General features: G+C 43.7%; 1 protein-coding gene across 1 annotated transcript; it reads right to left on the bottom strand.

Moving 5' to 3' along the window:
- Positions 1–718: 718 nt before the first annotated feature.
- On the bottom strand, positions 719–16,730 carry Acad8 (acyl-CoA dehydrogenase family member 8). Its single transcript, XM_048343640.1, has 11 exons — positions 16,548–16,730; positions 13,027–13,127; positions 12,224–12,393; positions 11,572–11,681; positions 10,421–10,497; positions 9,785–9,922; positions 6,942–7,077; positions 6,750–6,847; positions 6,308–6,460; positions 5,543–5,645; positions 719–1,869 (listed from the first exon to the last, which is right to left on the bottom strand). The coding sequence occupies exons 1-11, from the start codon at positions 16,660–16,662 to the stop codon at positions 1,817–1,819; spliced, it is 1,254 nt and encodes a 417-aa protein (XP_048199597.1). The 5' UTR covers positions 16,663–16,730; the 3' UTR covers positions 719–1,816.
- Positions 16,731–16,752: the final 22 nt, after the last annotated feature.

The following is a 16,752-nucleotide window of genomic DNA, read 5'->3' as shown; positions in this document are numbered from 1 at the left end:
GAGAATGTGGCTTAGTGGTAGAGTGCTTGCCTTGCATGCATGAAGCCCTAGGTTCAATTCCCCAGTACCACATAAACAGAAAAAGCCAGAGGAGGCCCTGTGGCTCAAGTGGTAGAGTGCTAGCCTTGAGCAAAAAGAAGCCAGGGACAGTGATCAGGACCTGAGTCCAAGACCCAGGACTGGACAAAAAAAAAAAAAAAAAAAAAAAGGTGCTATAGGCATGGCTTAAGTGGCAGAGTGCCTGCCTTGCAAACACAAGGACCAATACTGCCGAAACAAACAATAAACTAGAGCCTAAAGGGCTAGAGTAGTATGCATTGTTCCAGTGGTATAGCCTGCATAGGAAGCACAAAGTTCTGGGTTCAAATCCCAGTACTACTAGCAACAAAAAATTGTATTTGTATGTGTGTATGTGTATATTGTATAGGGCTATAGAAGTGGCTATAGGGGTACAATGCCTACCAACCAAGCAGAAGTCCCTGAGTTCAATTCCCAGTACAGCCTACCAAAAGTGTTGTAGCTAAAGAAAACATTTTTTTATAATGAACACTGACTTGTAGTTAACAGAATGATTAACAGAAGGTTATGTATATGTCTTCTATAAAGAAAAAGGAGTAAAATCATATTTATTTGTACCAGATTTCCCTAAAAGTTTTCATCTTTGAATTCTACTTTAAATACTTTCATATACTGTAAACCATAATAACTTTGAAAACTATTAATAATTTAAAGAGTACACTCTTATTTACTTATTTATTTGTCTACACATTCATTCCTTTGGGCAATGCTAGTGTTCGCACTCAGGGCCTCCCACTTGCTAAGCAAGCACTGTACCAGTTGAGCTATGACTCCAGCCCATGAGGCATACTTCCTAAAGGACAAAAACTAGCCTAGGAGAGATTTTTAACTATTACTCCAAATCCAGTGAAATGTTTAATCAAATACAACACATTTCTTAGAAATAGTAGAGGCTTAGTTTACAAGGAGAAGTTAAAACTGACATTAGTAGAAATGGTGATAGCATAAAAAGGGGGAGATTTTATTTACCAAATGTACTGATTGAAATTATTTCAGTAGAGAAGCGACTCCAAAAGTTGCCCAGATAGAAAAAATGTACTCAGCAAAAAGGTTGATAGAAATCCTACATATCATTCATAGACAACAGGCTTCTCAAAAAAAACAAAAAAAACAAAAAAAACCAGCACACATTCAAAATTCCAACTAACATCAGCCATTGATTAATTGGGTAGCTCCCAAGTGCAGACACATACTAAGCACAGCTTAGCAACAGCTTCCCAAATACTTGCTTTATCCCATTCACATTCACAGTGCTAGCCAGAGGCACTGAGGCTTTGGCACAGAGGGCAAAAACAGGGCATGCTCTCTGCCCTCTCCTCTCCTAGCCTCTCCACATCTCTGTTCAATGATCAGGGAAAGCCTCAATGGAGGCACCCAGTCCCCTGGGAGAGGAATCAAGGGAGCTGGTACAATGTAGACCAATCAAAACCATAGGGATTCAAGGCAAGTCTCTGATAATAAGTGTTCCCTGATTTTCCTTCTGGCCTTAGGGGAAAAACGTGGCAAGGATTGTGCGTGTGTGAGAGAGACATGACTTATCAGGGCAGCTCTTGTGGTTCTGAGTACTCGGTGATAGCCCAAGAGCCAACACAACTGACAACACAAAGTGCAGGTCACACCTTGGAAAAGCTTGACCCTTCATATTCCATGATCCCACTTGGAAGTGAACAGCCCATGCGGAAGCACTCAGTGCTGATGGCAGTTGCACAGTGAACCATGCCAGGCTACCCCACGTGTGCTACTCCTGAAGAAGGCTTCGAGAGACCAGCATCTTCATCACCTCGTTGCTACCTGCAAGAGGGAGAAAGTGGGAAAGATCTAGGCGGTGCAGGCAGTAGTGGATTTAAACTACTATCCTTTTTATCTATAGTATAGGGAAAAAAAGCAAGAAATGAGAAATTGTTTAAAAAAATCTCATCTGATGATTTAAAAAAATGCTTCTATTAGATAAAAAAAAGGAGGGGGTAGGGAAACAAGCACTGATATCTCATTCCTATGATCCTATCTACTCAGAAGGCTGAAATCTGATTCTGACTTCAGAATCCTCTGATTTCAGCCAGCCTGAGCAGACAAATCTGAGACATTTATCTCTAATTAACCATAAACAAGCATGAAGTGGATGTGTGGCTCAAGTAGCAGAGCACCATCCGTGAGTGAAAAGGCTAAGAACATGAGGCCCTGAGTTCAAGGCCCATGACTAGCATACAACTACCAAAAGAGTAGAATATAATTCTACTTAAAAAAAAAAAAGTACTTCCAGAAATAGAAAAACGAAACAAAATAATTCTGGATGAAGGAAAGTGAATGATTTTCTCATACTTTCCACATGTATTTTATACATACACACACAAGCACACATTTTTCGTGGTTTGCACTAAGAGCCTCACACCTGCTAGGCAGGGGTTCTACCACTGAGCCACCTCCAGCCCATTTTCACACTGAGTATTTTAGATAGGTTCTCCCTCTTGGCCTGAATACATGCCTGTACTATAATCCTAGGTTAAGTTTCCTGCCATAGCTGTAATAAAAGACACATATCACCAAGCCCAGCACCTTTGGTTAAGATAGGATGGAATCCTGAAAACTATTTTAAAATCCTCACAATCTCAGACTCCCAAAGTCATAGGATGACAGGTGTGTACCATATTATATCCCAGCTAAGATGATTAAGATGGAGTCTAGGAAACTTTTTGCCCTGTCTGGCCTTGAGCCTTGATCCTCCTGATCTCCGCCTCCTGAGTATTGGTGATATCAGGCATGGCCAGTGCAACTGGATTATTTTATAAGTTTTTGACAATAAACATACACTTCTTTGGCAATCAGCAAAGTGAACTTTAAAAGAGAACATTTTCCTCTTTGTTTTGTTTTGTTTTGTTTTTTGCCAGTCCTGGGGCTTGAACTCAGGGCCTGAGCACTGTCCCTGGCTGCTTTTTGCTCAAGGCTAGCACTCTGTCACTTGAGCCACAGTGCCAACTTCTGGCCTTTTCTATATATGTGGTGCTGAGGAATCGAACCCAGGGCTTCATGTATACTAGGCAAGCACTCTTGCCACTAGGCCATATTCCTAGCCCCTCATTTTCCTCTTAAAGGAGGAGAATCAACTGTTTGGTGCTGTGTGTGTGTGTGTGTGTGTGTGTGTGTGTGTGTGTGTTACTTGCCCAAGCTGGCTTCACACTTTGGTCCTCAGATCTTAGTCTCCTGACTCCTCCTTTATTCCTTCTTCCTTCTTTCTTCTTCTTCTTCCTCTTCCTTCTTCTCTTCTTTTTCTCCTCTTTCTCCTCCTTCTCTTCCTGCTCCTCCTCCTCCTTTTTTAGTCAGTCCTGGAGCTTGAACTGAGGGCCTGGGCACTGTCCCTAAGCCTCTCTGTGCTCAAGACTCACTCTACCACTTGAGGCAGAGTGCCATTCCTAGCTTTTTCTGAATAGTTTATTGGAGATAAGAGTCTCAACAACTTTTTTGCCCAGGCTGCCTTCGAACCATGATCCTCAGATCTCAGCTTTCTGAGTAGCTAGAATTACAGGTATGAGCCACTGGTGGCCAGCTTGCTTCATTTTTAATACAAAGAGACACGTAGATTACCTTGAGTCTTGAGCAACCACCCAAGGCAAATAAAACCAAATCAACAATTGCACTTTTGTCCAAGAGTCTTCAAGCGACAAGGTGATAGTTGACCAGTGCTCTAATCTTTCTCCATGTAATGAGGATGTGACTTGAAATAAATGTGTGGCTTTTCTTAACGGCCAGATGAAAAGACAACCTTTAGAAGAAAGGTGAACCTTCCTACAGTTGCAAAGTCTGGGCAAGTTGAGCTCAATGAACAAAGATGAAGTTGCAGTAGAGGAACTTGGAAACTTAAGAGTCTGGCTATATAGGGCTCCAACTGTGATTTCCACACACAGTCTCCGCCTTCCCTTAAACTTCCTACAACTGCAAAGCTCAGACCCAATGGCACATACACTTTGGGTTGGGCCCTACAGAGAATTCTGGAATCTGCTCAGGTATGAGAAAGACACTTTAAAACATACAGGGAGACACTCACAAGATTCTCCTATGTCCCTACTGAGGTAGTCCCAGTAACCCACCCTCACTAGCTGGAACAAGAGCTGTCACTTCAAGCCAGTTGTAGTCATATGCCTGTAATCCAGGAAATGAGGTAGAGACAGGAGGATTACAGACTAGAGGTTAGTGTAAGCAGTCAGTGAGATGCTATCTCAAAACCAAAATTAAAACTAAAGTCATGGGTTGGGAATATGGCTTAGTGGTAGAAAGCTTGCCTTGCATGCATGAAGCCCCGGTTTCAATTCCTTAGCACCATATAAAACAGAAAAGGCCGGAAGTGGCACTGTGGCTTAAGTGGTAGAGTGCTAGCCTTGAGCAAAAAGCCAGGGACAGTCCACTGCTCAGGCCCAGAGTCTAAGCCCCAGGACTGGGGGAAAAAAAAAAGCCAGAAGTGGCACTGGGGCTAAATTGGTAGAGTGCTCACCTTGAGCCAAAAGAAGCTCAGGGACATCACCCAGGCCCAGAGTTCAAGCCCCAGGACTAGCAAAAAGAAAAAAAAAGGCGTGTAGCCTAAGTGGTAGAGTGCTTACCTAATATGCATAAAGAATCCAATATTACAAACCCCACAAGACAACACAAGAGCTATGCCACTTCAAGGTTTATGCACCGGTTCCAGGGTGGAAAAGACTGACTCACAGCCCAAATACTCCCCAGAATATCTGTAGCTATGGAGAGGAAATCCACATACTGACAACTTACTTTATTGGAAAATCCACTATTCATACACATATTTTAGGCTATATAGCTGATAATCAATTTGCAGAACTGCTGGCTCACATTTGTTATATAAAAAGATTGGTGAGGGGGAGAAGTAATGTGGTTTGAACTCTAGGTTTTGCACTTGCTAGCCATTTGCTCCACACCTTTTGGTTACTACTCTGGAGGAGGGCCTCATGTATTTGCCCTGGTGGCCTCTGACTATGATTATCCTCTTACCTATGCAGCTGGATCAAAAGTGCATATCAACACACTTGTCTTACTGGTTGAGAGAGTCTACATCCTCAGTAGCTGCGATTATAGTCACCTCTCCTGGGTTCATAAATTATTGTATGAACAGTGCTGGGATAACAGCAAAGAATAACCACAGGTGTACTTTTTACCAGTGAAAACTGCTTTATCCACAAAGAGAAAAGAGCAGAAGTGGCTCGGATGCCTCATCCAGGGAGACAAAGCAATCTCTTGGTTCCTAGGCTAGTACTCTTTTTGATACGTCATCAGGCCATTTCCCAAAACAGGAGTGAGGGAAGGAAGGAAGGAAAGAAAGAAGGAGGAAGACAAAAGACAGACAGACAGAGCCTGGTGGGATCCTGAGGACCCCACATAGACCAGGCCAACATAGACCAGGCTGGAAAAACACCTAGTATATTAACTGTTCTGAAAGAGAATAACCTCTGACCATTTTTACCTTCTAGAATTTGGTGGACCCTGGCGTCCCGCATATACTGCTGAACAGCATAATCCTTCAGGTAGCCGTAGCCGCCATGCATCTGCAAAGCCTGGTTACAGATCTGCAGGGAGAAAAGAGATTCACTGTCTTGAGTTCCAGGAAGGCTGGGGAATTCTGCTTTCCCTCTCCATGCCAGCCCCACCCACCCCCATCTGACAGCCTACTGTAAATGAACCAGAGGGAAAACAACACACAGGCAGCCAGTAAGCTCACTAAGCTCCACACTCTATGTGATCAGAGACAAAGGAAGTACATCTACCTTACTTTCTTGTTTCTACTGTACAAACAGCCGCTGACTTTCTCATTAGTGGCTTAGGAGGAGCTCCTTACAACCACGTTGACTGGATTATATGAAGCTCAGGTGCCACCTAGTAGCCATTCAGCCTTAATGTAGAAATGGCTTTGCCCGATAAGGTAAAGAGGGCAATGAGTGTTAAATCTGGGCTAGAGATACTGAGCTGCTTTGAACCTCGCAAAGATCATGTCTAGAACACATCTGAAAGACAGTGCTATAATAAGGTACAGGGCAGGCTAAAAAGCCAGCTATGAGAACTTCTGTGCAGGCTTCTCATGAGTTAATTCACATCCTTAAACCTGAAAGGCATCCCTGTTTATACTGGAAGGAAGGAGTTCCAGAGTTGACTTAATCAAGTCTTTTAACATCCCTGGGCCTGCTGGCTGCTCTTTGTCCTTTCCAGTGGAACCAAAGAGCTTATCACTTACTGCAAAGCATTCCTCTGTAACAAAGAGCTTGGCCATAGAGCACAGGGCCACTGCATCTTCCCGCTCTTCCTGCAAGGCCACAGCAGCATTTCGGACCATCAGTCTTGAGGCAACCAGCCGTGTGGCCATGTCTGCCAATTGAAATTGTAGGTACTGCAGCCACAGCAGGAAAGAGAACCAAGACAAAGGGGCTTAGATAGGCTCTAGCAGAAGGCCTTCCTAATTGCCGCCCCCCCCCCCCCCAAATGCTTCAGTCTCCTGCCTCCTCTACAGAGCAAACATTGTACTTCCTAAGTTCCAAGCTTGCTACACTTGCCCTGAAGAATAGAAATATAAGACACAGGTTCTGGAAAGCACAAGAGCTTCCATGGTCTTCTTTGAGAACATGGCTCCTAGAGCAGGTATGAAGGTGGAAGGCAAATGCAGACAGCCAGGACCATACCTGGTTATTGGCCAGAGGAGCTCCAAACTGCTTCCGGACCTTGAGGTGCTCTCGGGTATGGATGATTGAAGCATGAGCAGCCCCCAGAGAACAGGAGGCTAGAGAGGAAGAGAGTTAAGGCTTCAGTAAGGCCTCAAGGAGAACAGCTGGCCCCAGCCACTCCTTCCTTGACCCATTCCTTCCAGTCCTCACCAACGTTGATCCGCCCGCCATTCAGTCCCTTCATGGCAATATGAAAGCCCTGCCCCTCACTCCCAATCCTGTTGGCCACAGGGACAGCGCAGTCTTCGAAGATCACAGCTCGGGTTGGCTGGGAGTTCCACCCCACCTGGCAAAAATCAGGAACTGGGTGTCTGCCCAAAAATCCCCCACGTAGGGCTGCCTTCCCTGTGGACAGAAGCCTGTGAAGTATAGAGTAAAGCACCCTGGGACTCATACACATAAGAATGTAAAACAAGGAGAGGAAGAAAGCTCAGAGTTAAAGGCTTATCAACACTCACAAAACAAAGATGCTTATTTTTTTTTTTTTTTTGTCAGTCATGGGGCTTGAACTTAGGGCCTGGGCGCTGTCCCTGAGATCTTTCAGGCTAGCACTCTACCACTTTGAGTCACAGTGCCACTTCTGGGTTTCTGGCGGTTAGTTGGAGTTAAGAGTCTCACGGATGTTTCTGCTGGGGCTGGCTTTGAACTATGATCCACAAATCTTAGCCTCCCGAGTAGCTAGGATTATAGGCATGAGCCACTCATGCCCAGCTTAAACATTTTTTTTTTTTGCAAGTCGTGGGGCTTGAATTCAGGGCCTGAGCACTGTCCCTGGCTTCTTTTTGCTCAAGGCTAGCACTCTACCACTTGAACCACAGCACCACTTCCAATTTTTTCTGTATACGTGGTACTGAGGAATCGAACCCAAGGCGTCATGCATGCTAGGCAAGCACTCTACCACTGAGCCACATTCCCAGCCCCTTAAACTTTTTTTTTTAAAATATGTTAAAGAGAATCTACCTCTAACATCTATTCTATCTATAAACTTCTTGTAGGATTGGGACAGGATCTGTCCTCATTTTTGTGATTCTGTGAATATATTCTTTTATAAGAACAGAGACGATGTCAGAATTACTTATAGGAAGTTAGTTTTTTTGTTGCCTGTTTTGTTGCTGTTGCTATTTAAGATAGTGTCTCACCATGTAACCCAGGCTGGCCTCCAACTCATGATCCTCCAGTGCTGGGATTACAGGCACGTACTAACATGCCTAGCGTACGTTTAGTTTACTTCTAAAGGTCTTATTAATAACAGCTCCACTTCTTTTAGACGCATAGTTCTTAAAACGTGCTATAATTAAGGCCAAGAGCATGCAGTGTGTGGGCGACCCTTCATCTAGCATTTAGCTTCAAAGAGATCCAGTGGTATGCTAACATCAGCTTATAGGCCCCAAGTACACCTCTTCTGTCTCATTCATACTGCAGAAATTAGCCAACATGACAAAGGGGAGCTCTTTTGACACAAGAGAGTGGTTATGTGACTAGAACTCAGTGCCTTGTGTTTGTTAAGCACATGTTCTACCACTTGATCCATATCCTCAGCCCAAGGGGGAGCTCTTTTGTTTGTCCCAGAGAGCTAGTTTACCAGGATATCAGGGGAGTGATATGGTAGTCATAAGCCCAGAGAAAAGTTCCATCGTGTAACTACTTAGTAAAATCACTTGACTTCTTTATGGCATTCCTTTTCCCAACCTAAAGTACAGGTAAACTGGTAAAACCTTTTTTCTTCAAATAATACCTCACTGAGGTGTTTCATATATAAATTATTAAGGTCTTCCCTTAATTTCCTTCATCATCTTCTCCAGGTATTTCAAAACTTAAAAGAACTTTAAAGCTTAGCAAGGCAGATTAGGAAAACTATAAACTGTATAAAACACCGTCACTTTTCTTTTGGGCAGTACTAGGGATTGAACTCAGGGATTCACCACTCCAACCATGCCTCAAATCCAGCACTACTGCCTTAACATTATTTCAGCAATAAAAACATTCAATAGAGCACACAGGTCAGAGGTTCTCTGCATAATGTCCTGGGGTTTATCTTCATCAGTACAACAAACTATAAAATATTCAATAGCTCTCTTTAGCTAATAGCTAAAACTTGTTATCAAAGCCTTCTATGATTTCCTAAACTTCTACCTAAGGTCTTCTAACATCAGCCTCAGCCTTCTCTTCTGAGCATCTCCACTGTAGGAAGCTAGTCTACACTGAAGCCTTTCGGTTTTCAAATCCATAATCTAGCTTCTTTGCTCCCTCCACTGGACCTTCTCATTCTCAATGTCCATCAAAGTCAGGGTTAAACTCATCCTCCAGAGGCCTTCCATTCACCTGAGTTTTCCCTGAGCTTGCTCTCCTTTAAGCACTCATAACCTTGACTGGAAGTTCGATCCTCCCATGACTAGACTACTACTGTTAGAGTCTATTCCTGATATTAGCCTTGTCTCTTCTGCATATTATGTTGGATTTTTTTCTCTTTCTATCACAGGACTGCAGTTCATAAAGTAACTAAGAAATGTCTCTTTTTTTTCCTCTCCAAGTACTATGGACACTGTCCCTCTTAGATTGCTCAGGTACACACAACCCTTTCCCCATGAGTTTTACTTGACATTTATTTAATGAAGAAACGTGACCATAGGCTTTTTGTTCTCAGACTTCTGAGACCTAACAAGATACAATTATATCATTGTATCATTGTATCTTGTTAGAAGAAGCTGGACAAGAAATACAGGCCAAAAGTGGAGGCAATGGTGACAGTATTTAATAACAGGTGTTCTGTGAAACTTACTGGCAAACTTTGCCACCTTCTCTAGTAGCTCACTGTTTCTTTAACAATACCCTATTCTGTTCTATTCTATTCTATGTGGTCCCTAAAACATTCTAAAGAAGCGCATGCTTAAGTTAGGAAATCAAGCATGTGATCTAGTTCATGACATTGGGGAGGGTTTTATCAGACAGGTAAGACCCTCATAATTTGAACTGCTTCCTAATTGGACACTCACCTTTTTCTCCTTCTTGCCAAAGCTGAGGCCAGGGGTCCCCTTCTCCACAACTATGCATGAGATGCCTTTGGGGCCTGGTCCTCCAGTTCGGCACATAACTACATAAATATCTGACTCACCACCTCCACTGATGAAGGCCTGTAGATACAGAAGTGATGCGTGAGTTCGGAGCCTAACACCTGGGAAAATCACTAGTCTTCCCAACAATAGTCTTCCCAAACAATAGTCTTCCCAACGAAGAAACTAAGGAGGGATGAATAGTAGATGCAATGACTGGAGAATCGGGGATTCAGTTGATGAGAATATTAAAAAAAGAAGATGTGGAGGTGTGGTTCAAGGACTAGAACACCTACCTTAAGGGGGAATGGGAAGTGGGAAGGATGCCAAGTGAGAACATGAGGCCTTGAGTTCAAGCCCCAATACCAGCACAAAAAGTTAAAAACAAAACAACAACAAAGGACAAATATGAATGAAATTATCTGGAATCAGATCCTAAGAGACAAAGAGTGAAGGGGAGTAAAGTGAACTGGGTCACTGTTTCCCTTGGGAATACTAATTCAGACTCCAGGACCCAGGGGATCAGGAAGAAGGTAGGAAACACCTTAGAGCTGCCCTGGGAGGTCAGCATGTAGGTACCTTGGAGCCATTGAGGATGTAATGATCTCCTTGTTGTTTAGCTGTGGTCAAAAGGGATGCAGCATCACTTCCACTTCCTGAAGCAGGGATCAAAGGGAGCAGAAAGGGGGTGAGGAAGTCAATGATTTCCTTGCCTAGCAAAGTTCCATCTCCTAGCAAATCTTCCTGAGAAACAGTTCCATATGTACTATTATAAAATCCACATGGCCAAAGGGATATTTTTTAGTACTTGGTAAAAACTTCTCACATTAAGCAGACTGCTGTTCCTCTCTGGACACACCAGCTAGCAGTGGTTTGAAGCTGAGAGGAAATCTGACCTGAAGGCCTTCTGTACCTGTGACACCAGGTTATGGGACTCTTGCTACTCTACAGCCAAACTTGGATCTGTGGGCCAATGGGTGGACAGTGCACACTAGATCTACCTCTCGCAGTCAAATACTCCTCAGAGGGTACCCAGTCCAGTGTGCACTGCTGACTACTTTGCCCTTTCTCATCAGGAAGCAGCTCCAGAAGAAAATGACCTTCATCCATGCTTCCATCCCGGTGCCCCCATTCATTTATTAAACCAAAGAGTGGGGGATATTGGCCCAGTAGCCTCTTCTCTCGTTGCTCAGCATGCTCCTTTCCTAGGCAACACCAGGCCCATTTAGTGAGGGCAGTAAATAATCAGCCTCTACCCCCTTCACCTTGAGATGACACTCCTTTGGAATAGCTACAACCATATAAGGCAAAACAAAATCCCCTTAGAGTGACCATCAGGTCTGGGCAGCTGCAAGACCCCTTATCTACGACCTGGGCAGCAGCCATAAATCCTAGCCTGCCATGACGAAGACCCTGGTCCACACATCCACACCAGGGTCTCCACCTCCTAGCCCTTCCTAGCCCCAGTAGATTATATAAGTCCCCTCAGACAATAGCCAGCACTTCTCTCTTCTGAGAGGGGGTCTTGCCAGTCCCTTTGCTGGCAATAAACATTTTTTTTTTGTTCTTTGTACCTGGAAGTCTTGTATGGTTTTCTGGAAAAGCTAATTTACTCTAACAACAACCAAACTTGGTTAAGTAAGGGCTCTGTGGGCCAATGGGTGAGCAGTGCACACCATCTCTACTTCTCTCCCTGAGAAGTCTTCCCCTGCTAAGAATGGCAAACCCACCTGGTTCAGTGAGGCAGTAGGAGGCAAACTTCTCCATGGCACAAAGTGGTGGGCAAAGTTTGTGTCTCTGTTCTTCATTTCCAAAGCTATCAATCATCCATGTACACATACTGATTGGTGCATCAAGAAAGATATTGACAAAAATAAAGACAGAAAAGGAAATGGGGTGAAGAGGGAGAGAACAAAGGACAGCAAAGCAGAGTGAAGGCAGAAGAAAGAGTCACAATGAGAAGATTCAACTTGAAAGGAAAGGACTAAGCTATAATATATTCCTAGAATATGTTCTAAACAGAGACACTAGGATGTGATATTTCATACCTGGATGCTTATACTAGTTCCAACTAGAATTCCTAGAAATCAGCGTTAAATGTACTTCCTACTACTTTCTCAAATTATTGGAAGTTTCATCTGTGGATAGAAGGAAAAGGTAACAATACTAGTCTAACTAGTTTACTGGTAGCAGACTCTAGGACTTGCGAGACTGGTTGACCTGATTCTCTAAGCAGTGTGCAAGACAGAATCAAGTCCAACAGGTGGCAGATCTAGTGTGTCCTAATAATAGTTTTGTTCCTCAAGGACAATCAATCCATCCCATGTGAATAATCTCCTCATAAACCAGAAACTTCCTGGTTACTCCAATGTGGGCACTCACTTATGGATGCTCATGTAGGCTGTGGTGCTGGTGCAGCCTGTAGCCAAGGCTTCAAAGATGACAGAGGTATCGAGCCTTGACAGTCCAGATCCACCAACATCTGTTCGGACGTAGACTCCCCCAAAGCCTAGCTGGGCTGCCTTCCGCATCATATCCACAGGGAACAGCTCCTATCCATGAACAAGAGAGAAAGCTGGGGGCTCAGTTCACACCTGCTATCCTAGCTATTCAGGAGGCTGAGATCTGAGGAGGACGGTTCAAAGAGAGCCCAGGCAGAAAGCTTGTGATCTCTAATTAGCCACCCGAAAAGCTGGAAGTGATGCTGTGGTTCAAGTGACAGAATACCAGCCTTAAGCAAAGAAACCTCAGGGATAAGTGCCCAGGTCCTGATTTCAACCCTAGGATTGGTAACGGGGTGGGGGTGGCATTAGGGAAGATCCAGAGATAAATACTTAAGGGTCCTGGAGGGAGGCTGGGGTACTTGCATTTGCATTTAGGAGAGTGGAGAGAATCACTGACCTATTTCTCTTTGCACTCTCCTTACACTGATACAGTGGTATCAGTTAACTTACATTCTCTAAACATTCTAAGTATGTCCATATCTTTGTTGAATCAAAAACATAAACATCAAGATGATCTGGATGCCTTCTTCAAAAGGAGTCACCATTACTAGTTTCCTTACAGAAAATGTATAGAAAATGGATAAAGGACAGTGGGCAATTAGAATTACAAGGAGGGGTAGATAAGGGTCACAGTGTGCCTAGGCATTTGGTGGAGCATGTAGCCACAGGGAAATTTCCTACCTTCTGGTCCCACTCTGCCATATTTGGAGCCATTTCCCGAGCAGCAAAGTCAAAGGCTACTTTCTGAAATACTTTCTGCTCCTCATTTAGTCCCAAGGAAGCTGTGGGTAGGAACACACACACACACACAGTTCTAGGATGGAAGTCAGAGAAGAACAATAACAGCAGCAGGAAGCTAAGAAGGCAGAGCTATCATAACATTTCCCCAGACATGGAACACCTGTAACACAGACATGCAATAACAGTTTCTCAGATGGAGAGGAGGCTGTTCTAATGTTTACCCACATCAGCATAGAACAACACACGGGCAGACTCTGTAGACATCTCTTTTAAGTGCCACAGTGACTTCTGTAAACAGGTAGAAATGGGGGCAAGCAGGCAAAGAGCGGAAAATGGGAAGAGCAGGGTAGATCGAGACACTGAACAATCAAGGACCATCACTTTCTCCCTTTACACAGCCTGGCTGACTTTATTTTTCCTATCTACTTATTTTTCAAAAACCTTTATCTTAGGTAGGTGCTGGTGGCTCACACTTGTAATTCTACCTACTCTGGAGGTTTGAGAACTGAGGATCACAGTCCAAAGTCAACTCTGGGCAGGAGAGTCCAAGAGACTTTTATCTCAAAAAGAGCTGGCTCAAGTGCTAGAGCACTAGCCTTGGAGCACAAAAGCTCAGGGACATTGCCCAGATCCTGAGTTCAAGAGCCAGGACTGGTGTTCGCACGCATACCCCCCCCCCCACCTTTATCTCTTCCCCTTCATAAATCCACACAAATTAAAGATAAAGGGCTGTAGTCTAGTGTTGCCTAGAATCTTTGAGGCCCTGTGGTTAAACCCAGCACCAAAAATTAAATATGTTGGGTGGTATGCAAGTGTATACAAATGTACTAACCAAAATATGGCAGATTCAATGGAGATCTCAAATGGTGTAATTCTGTAGAAAGCCAAACTCAAAGTTCAGCAAAATAAAACACCAGGAAGTGGGTATCAAAAAGGGGTAAGAGCGGAATCAAGGGGACAGGAGTAGACAGATGAAGAAAAGGAGGAGAATACATATAAGAAACCAATGTATACACTGCAAAATTAAAAAGAGAGAAGGAAGGCATGCATAGAGGAAGGAAGGGATGGGTGAGAATGTCGAAAGAGGTGACATTCATCAAGATGTTGTATTTATAAACTGCTTTGTGAAACGTTAATTAATTAATTAATTAATTTTTTTCCTAGTCCTGGGGCTTGGACTCAGGGACTGAGCACTGTCCTTGGCTTCTTTTTGCTCAAGGCTAGCACTCTACTTCTTGAGCCACAGTACCACTTCTGGCTTTTTCTGTTTATGTGGTGCTGAGGAATAGAACTCAGGGCTTTGTGCATGCTAGGCACTCTACCACTAAGCCACATTCCCAGCCCAAATGTTAATCATTTTAAAAAGGGAAGTGCCAACAAATGTTAATTCTAGTTGCTCAATGTATGTTATTGTATCCTCATCATTTTCTTACTTGACACAGCCAAGAGCTACTTCCTAAGGTAAGCAATTCCAGACAAGCAAAGGAGAGTAGGTGGGACTACAAGAGTGAACCATGGGTACCATGCTGAAATAAAAAGTTTTGGAAAATAAATAGACAGGAAAAGCAATGTCAGCCAAGCTATGTGGGAGTGAAGGAAGACAGCAATGGTTGTTAAGATTAGAATTTTATCCTACCAATGGAGGCATAGGTCAAGTGGTAGAGTGCCAGACATGGGCAAGCAAGCTGAGCAAGAACCTGGTACCTGCACAATACAACACAACAGGACTGTGGGTGTGGCTCAAGAGGTAGAGAATCAGTTGTAAATGAAAAAAGCCCAAAGAGTGAAGCATGGAGGTTCAAGCCCCAGTGTACAGACAGAAACAGACACATACAGAGGAAAACATGGTGATTAAAATGCCAAATTTTTCAGAAGACTAAGATAACATTTTGAAAATATGCCAAATAACAGGCTTCATGAACTTAGCCAGTTACTGACAGAGGTGAAAGTGTAAGCACACAATACATTCAAATGGCAAAGCAAATTAAAACACACACACACACACACAAAAAAAAAAACAGAACAAGTACGATGAGGAAAGCCTTTATCACAGAACCTAGTTATAAGCAAACAGCAAAACCTCTAGAGCCTTGTAAATAATACCTCCATCTAAATGCATCCAAGACAGAAAACTAACTAGAGAACCAGTAGTACTAATTCCAGACTGCTTGATGGTTGTAGGCTTGCAATCTCTGGCTCTAAAAATGAGTCCATTAGGTCAAGGACCTCTCTAAACCTGTTAGCCCACTGTAAAATAAGGAAACTACATTTGCTACAATGAGCAAACTTTTTCACCTACGAAATGAAGAAATTGTATGGATAATATATAGGTACCATGTAAAATAAATCTTAATTCCCTTAAAATGGTTTAGCTTTACAACATGCAATGAAACATTTAGGTATGTTATTTATAATTCATTTTTTTCAGTCATAGGAATTAAACCCAGGGTCTTATGTAGCTTAGCAGATTCTCTGCCACAAAATCACCCTACCTCCAGCCTATGGATTTGTTTGATTTGATTGTTTAATACACAATTAGACAATTTTCTTTCATTTGACTAAGTAAAAGAAAATAATTTCTTCTGAAAAGCTGAATGAAGCAGAAAGGAGTGGGTTGGGAGACTTGGGTGAGAATACTGAAAGTGGTAATAGATCAAGATGCATTGTATTCATGAACTGCTTTGTTAAATGGCAACTCTTTAGTGCAACTACCTTTAGATAATTTTTTTTCAAGCTGAAGGAAGTTCTAAGAGGCGAAGTTAAGCCAGTAACTACCCCAAACATTTAAGTTACTACTGCGATAACCACTTTCAGTCAGTTTTGGCAACAACCAAGTGCTCTTGTTTACAATGTTCTAAGAGCCAGATATCAGGCAACACCTCTTGAAGGAGTTTTATGGTTCCAAAAGAAACACAACATCCGATACTTATTTAGTGTGCCTCAAGAGTTCATTCTGCCGTAAAGAATTTTTGTTTTTAAACAAATGATAAACTGTCAGAAGTCCTAGTTATGAGATTGACAGAGAGCTCATTCACCGGTTGGACATATCTTAGTCCCTTAATTGACTACCACTCTTTGTTACCTTCAATTTATCTTCCAGGTGCCCTCAGACATTCTGGTGGCTTCTCCATCGCAACATTTACCTATTTCCTTGCTAACTTCAGCAATACAAGTTTTGAGCCTAAAGGCTCATTTACCACCATCCCCCCCGCCGCTAATGTTCCCCATGAACCTCAGAATCCACAGCGAGGATTTCATCACACACTCCAGGCACAGCCTACGCATCTGAGGGTGTCCGCAATGAGCGGGGAAGAGGGGAGCGGGTTCGGGAGGCAGAGGATGCAGCGAGCAACGGGAGATGCCATGCAAAGAGGGTTCGGGGTGGCGGGACTCCGCCGGGGGAGCCGGCTGAGAGGCCGAGCCTGCGGCCCCACGCACAAGCCCATGGGAGTCCCCCTTACGATCGATGCAGGAGGTCAAGCTCCGGTGGCGGGTCTGGGTGGGGGTCCCGAGACTGCGACGTAGGCAGCTGAGGCGCGCCCCGAGGCATAGGTAGCCGACCCGTAGCTTCTCCATCACACAGCTAAAACAGCTCACCCCGACCCTGGCTGCATTTGTACTGGCCTGGATGGGCTGACCAGCGACCTCGGCCACACTGCACTATGG

This window comes from Perognathus longimembris, chromosome 3 (assembly GCF_023159225.1).
Source record: "Perognathus longimembris pacificus isolate PPM17 chromosome 3, ASM2315922v1, whole genome shotgun sequence".
Lineage (NCBI taxonomy): Eukaryota > Metazoa > Chordata > Mammalia > Rodentia > Heteromyidae > Perognathus > Perognathus longimembris.
The sequence above is the reverse complement of the archived record's forward strand: the minus strand, read 5'-3'. Positions and strand labels throughout refer to the sequence as shown.

Bases quoted from the DNA above. Each gene is read 5' to 3' on its own strand.
- Acad8 (XM_048343640.1), bottom strand. From the start codon at position 16,662: ATGGAGAAGCTACGGGTCGGCTACCTATGCCTCGGGGCGCGCCTCAGC. The intron at 9,923-10,420 runs GTACCTACATGC...CTGTATCTACAG, and splicing joins ACATCCTCAATGGCTCCAAG to GCCTTCATCAGTGGAGGTGG. The intron at 6,461-6,749 runs GTATGGTCCTGG...CTGTGGCTGCAG, and splicing joins CTCCTCTGGCCAATAACCAG to TACCTACAATTTCAATTGGC.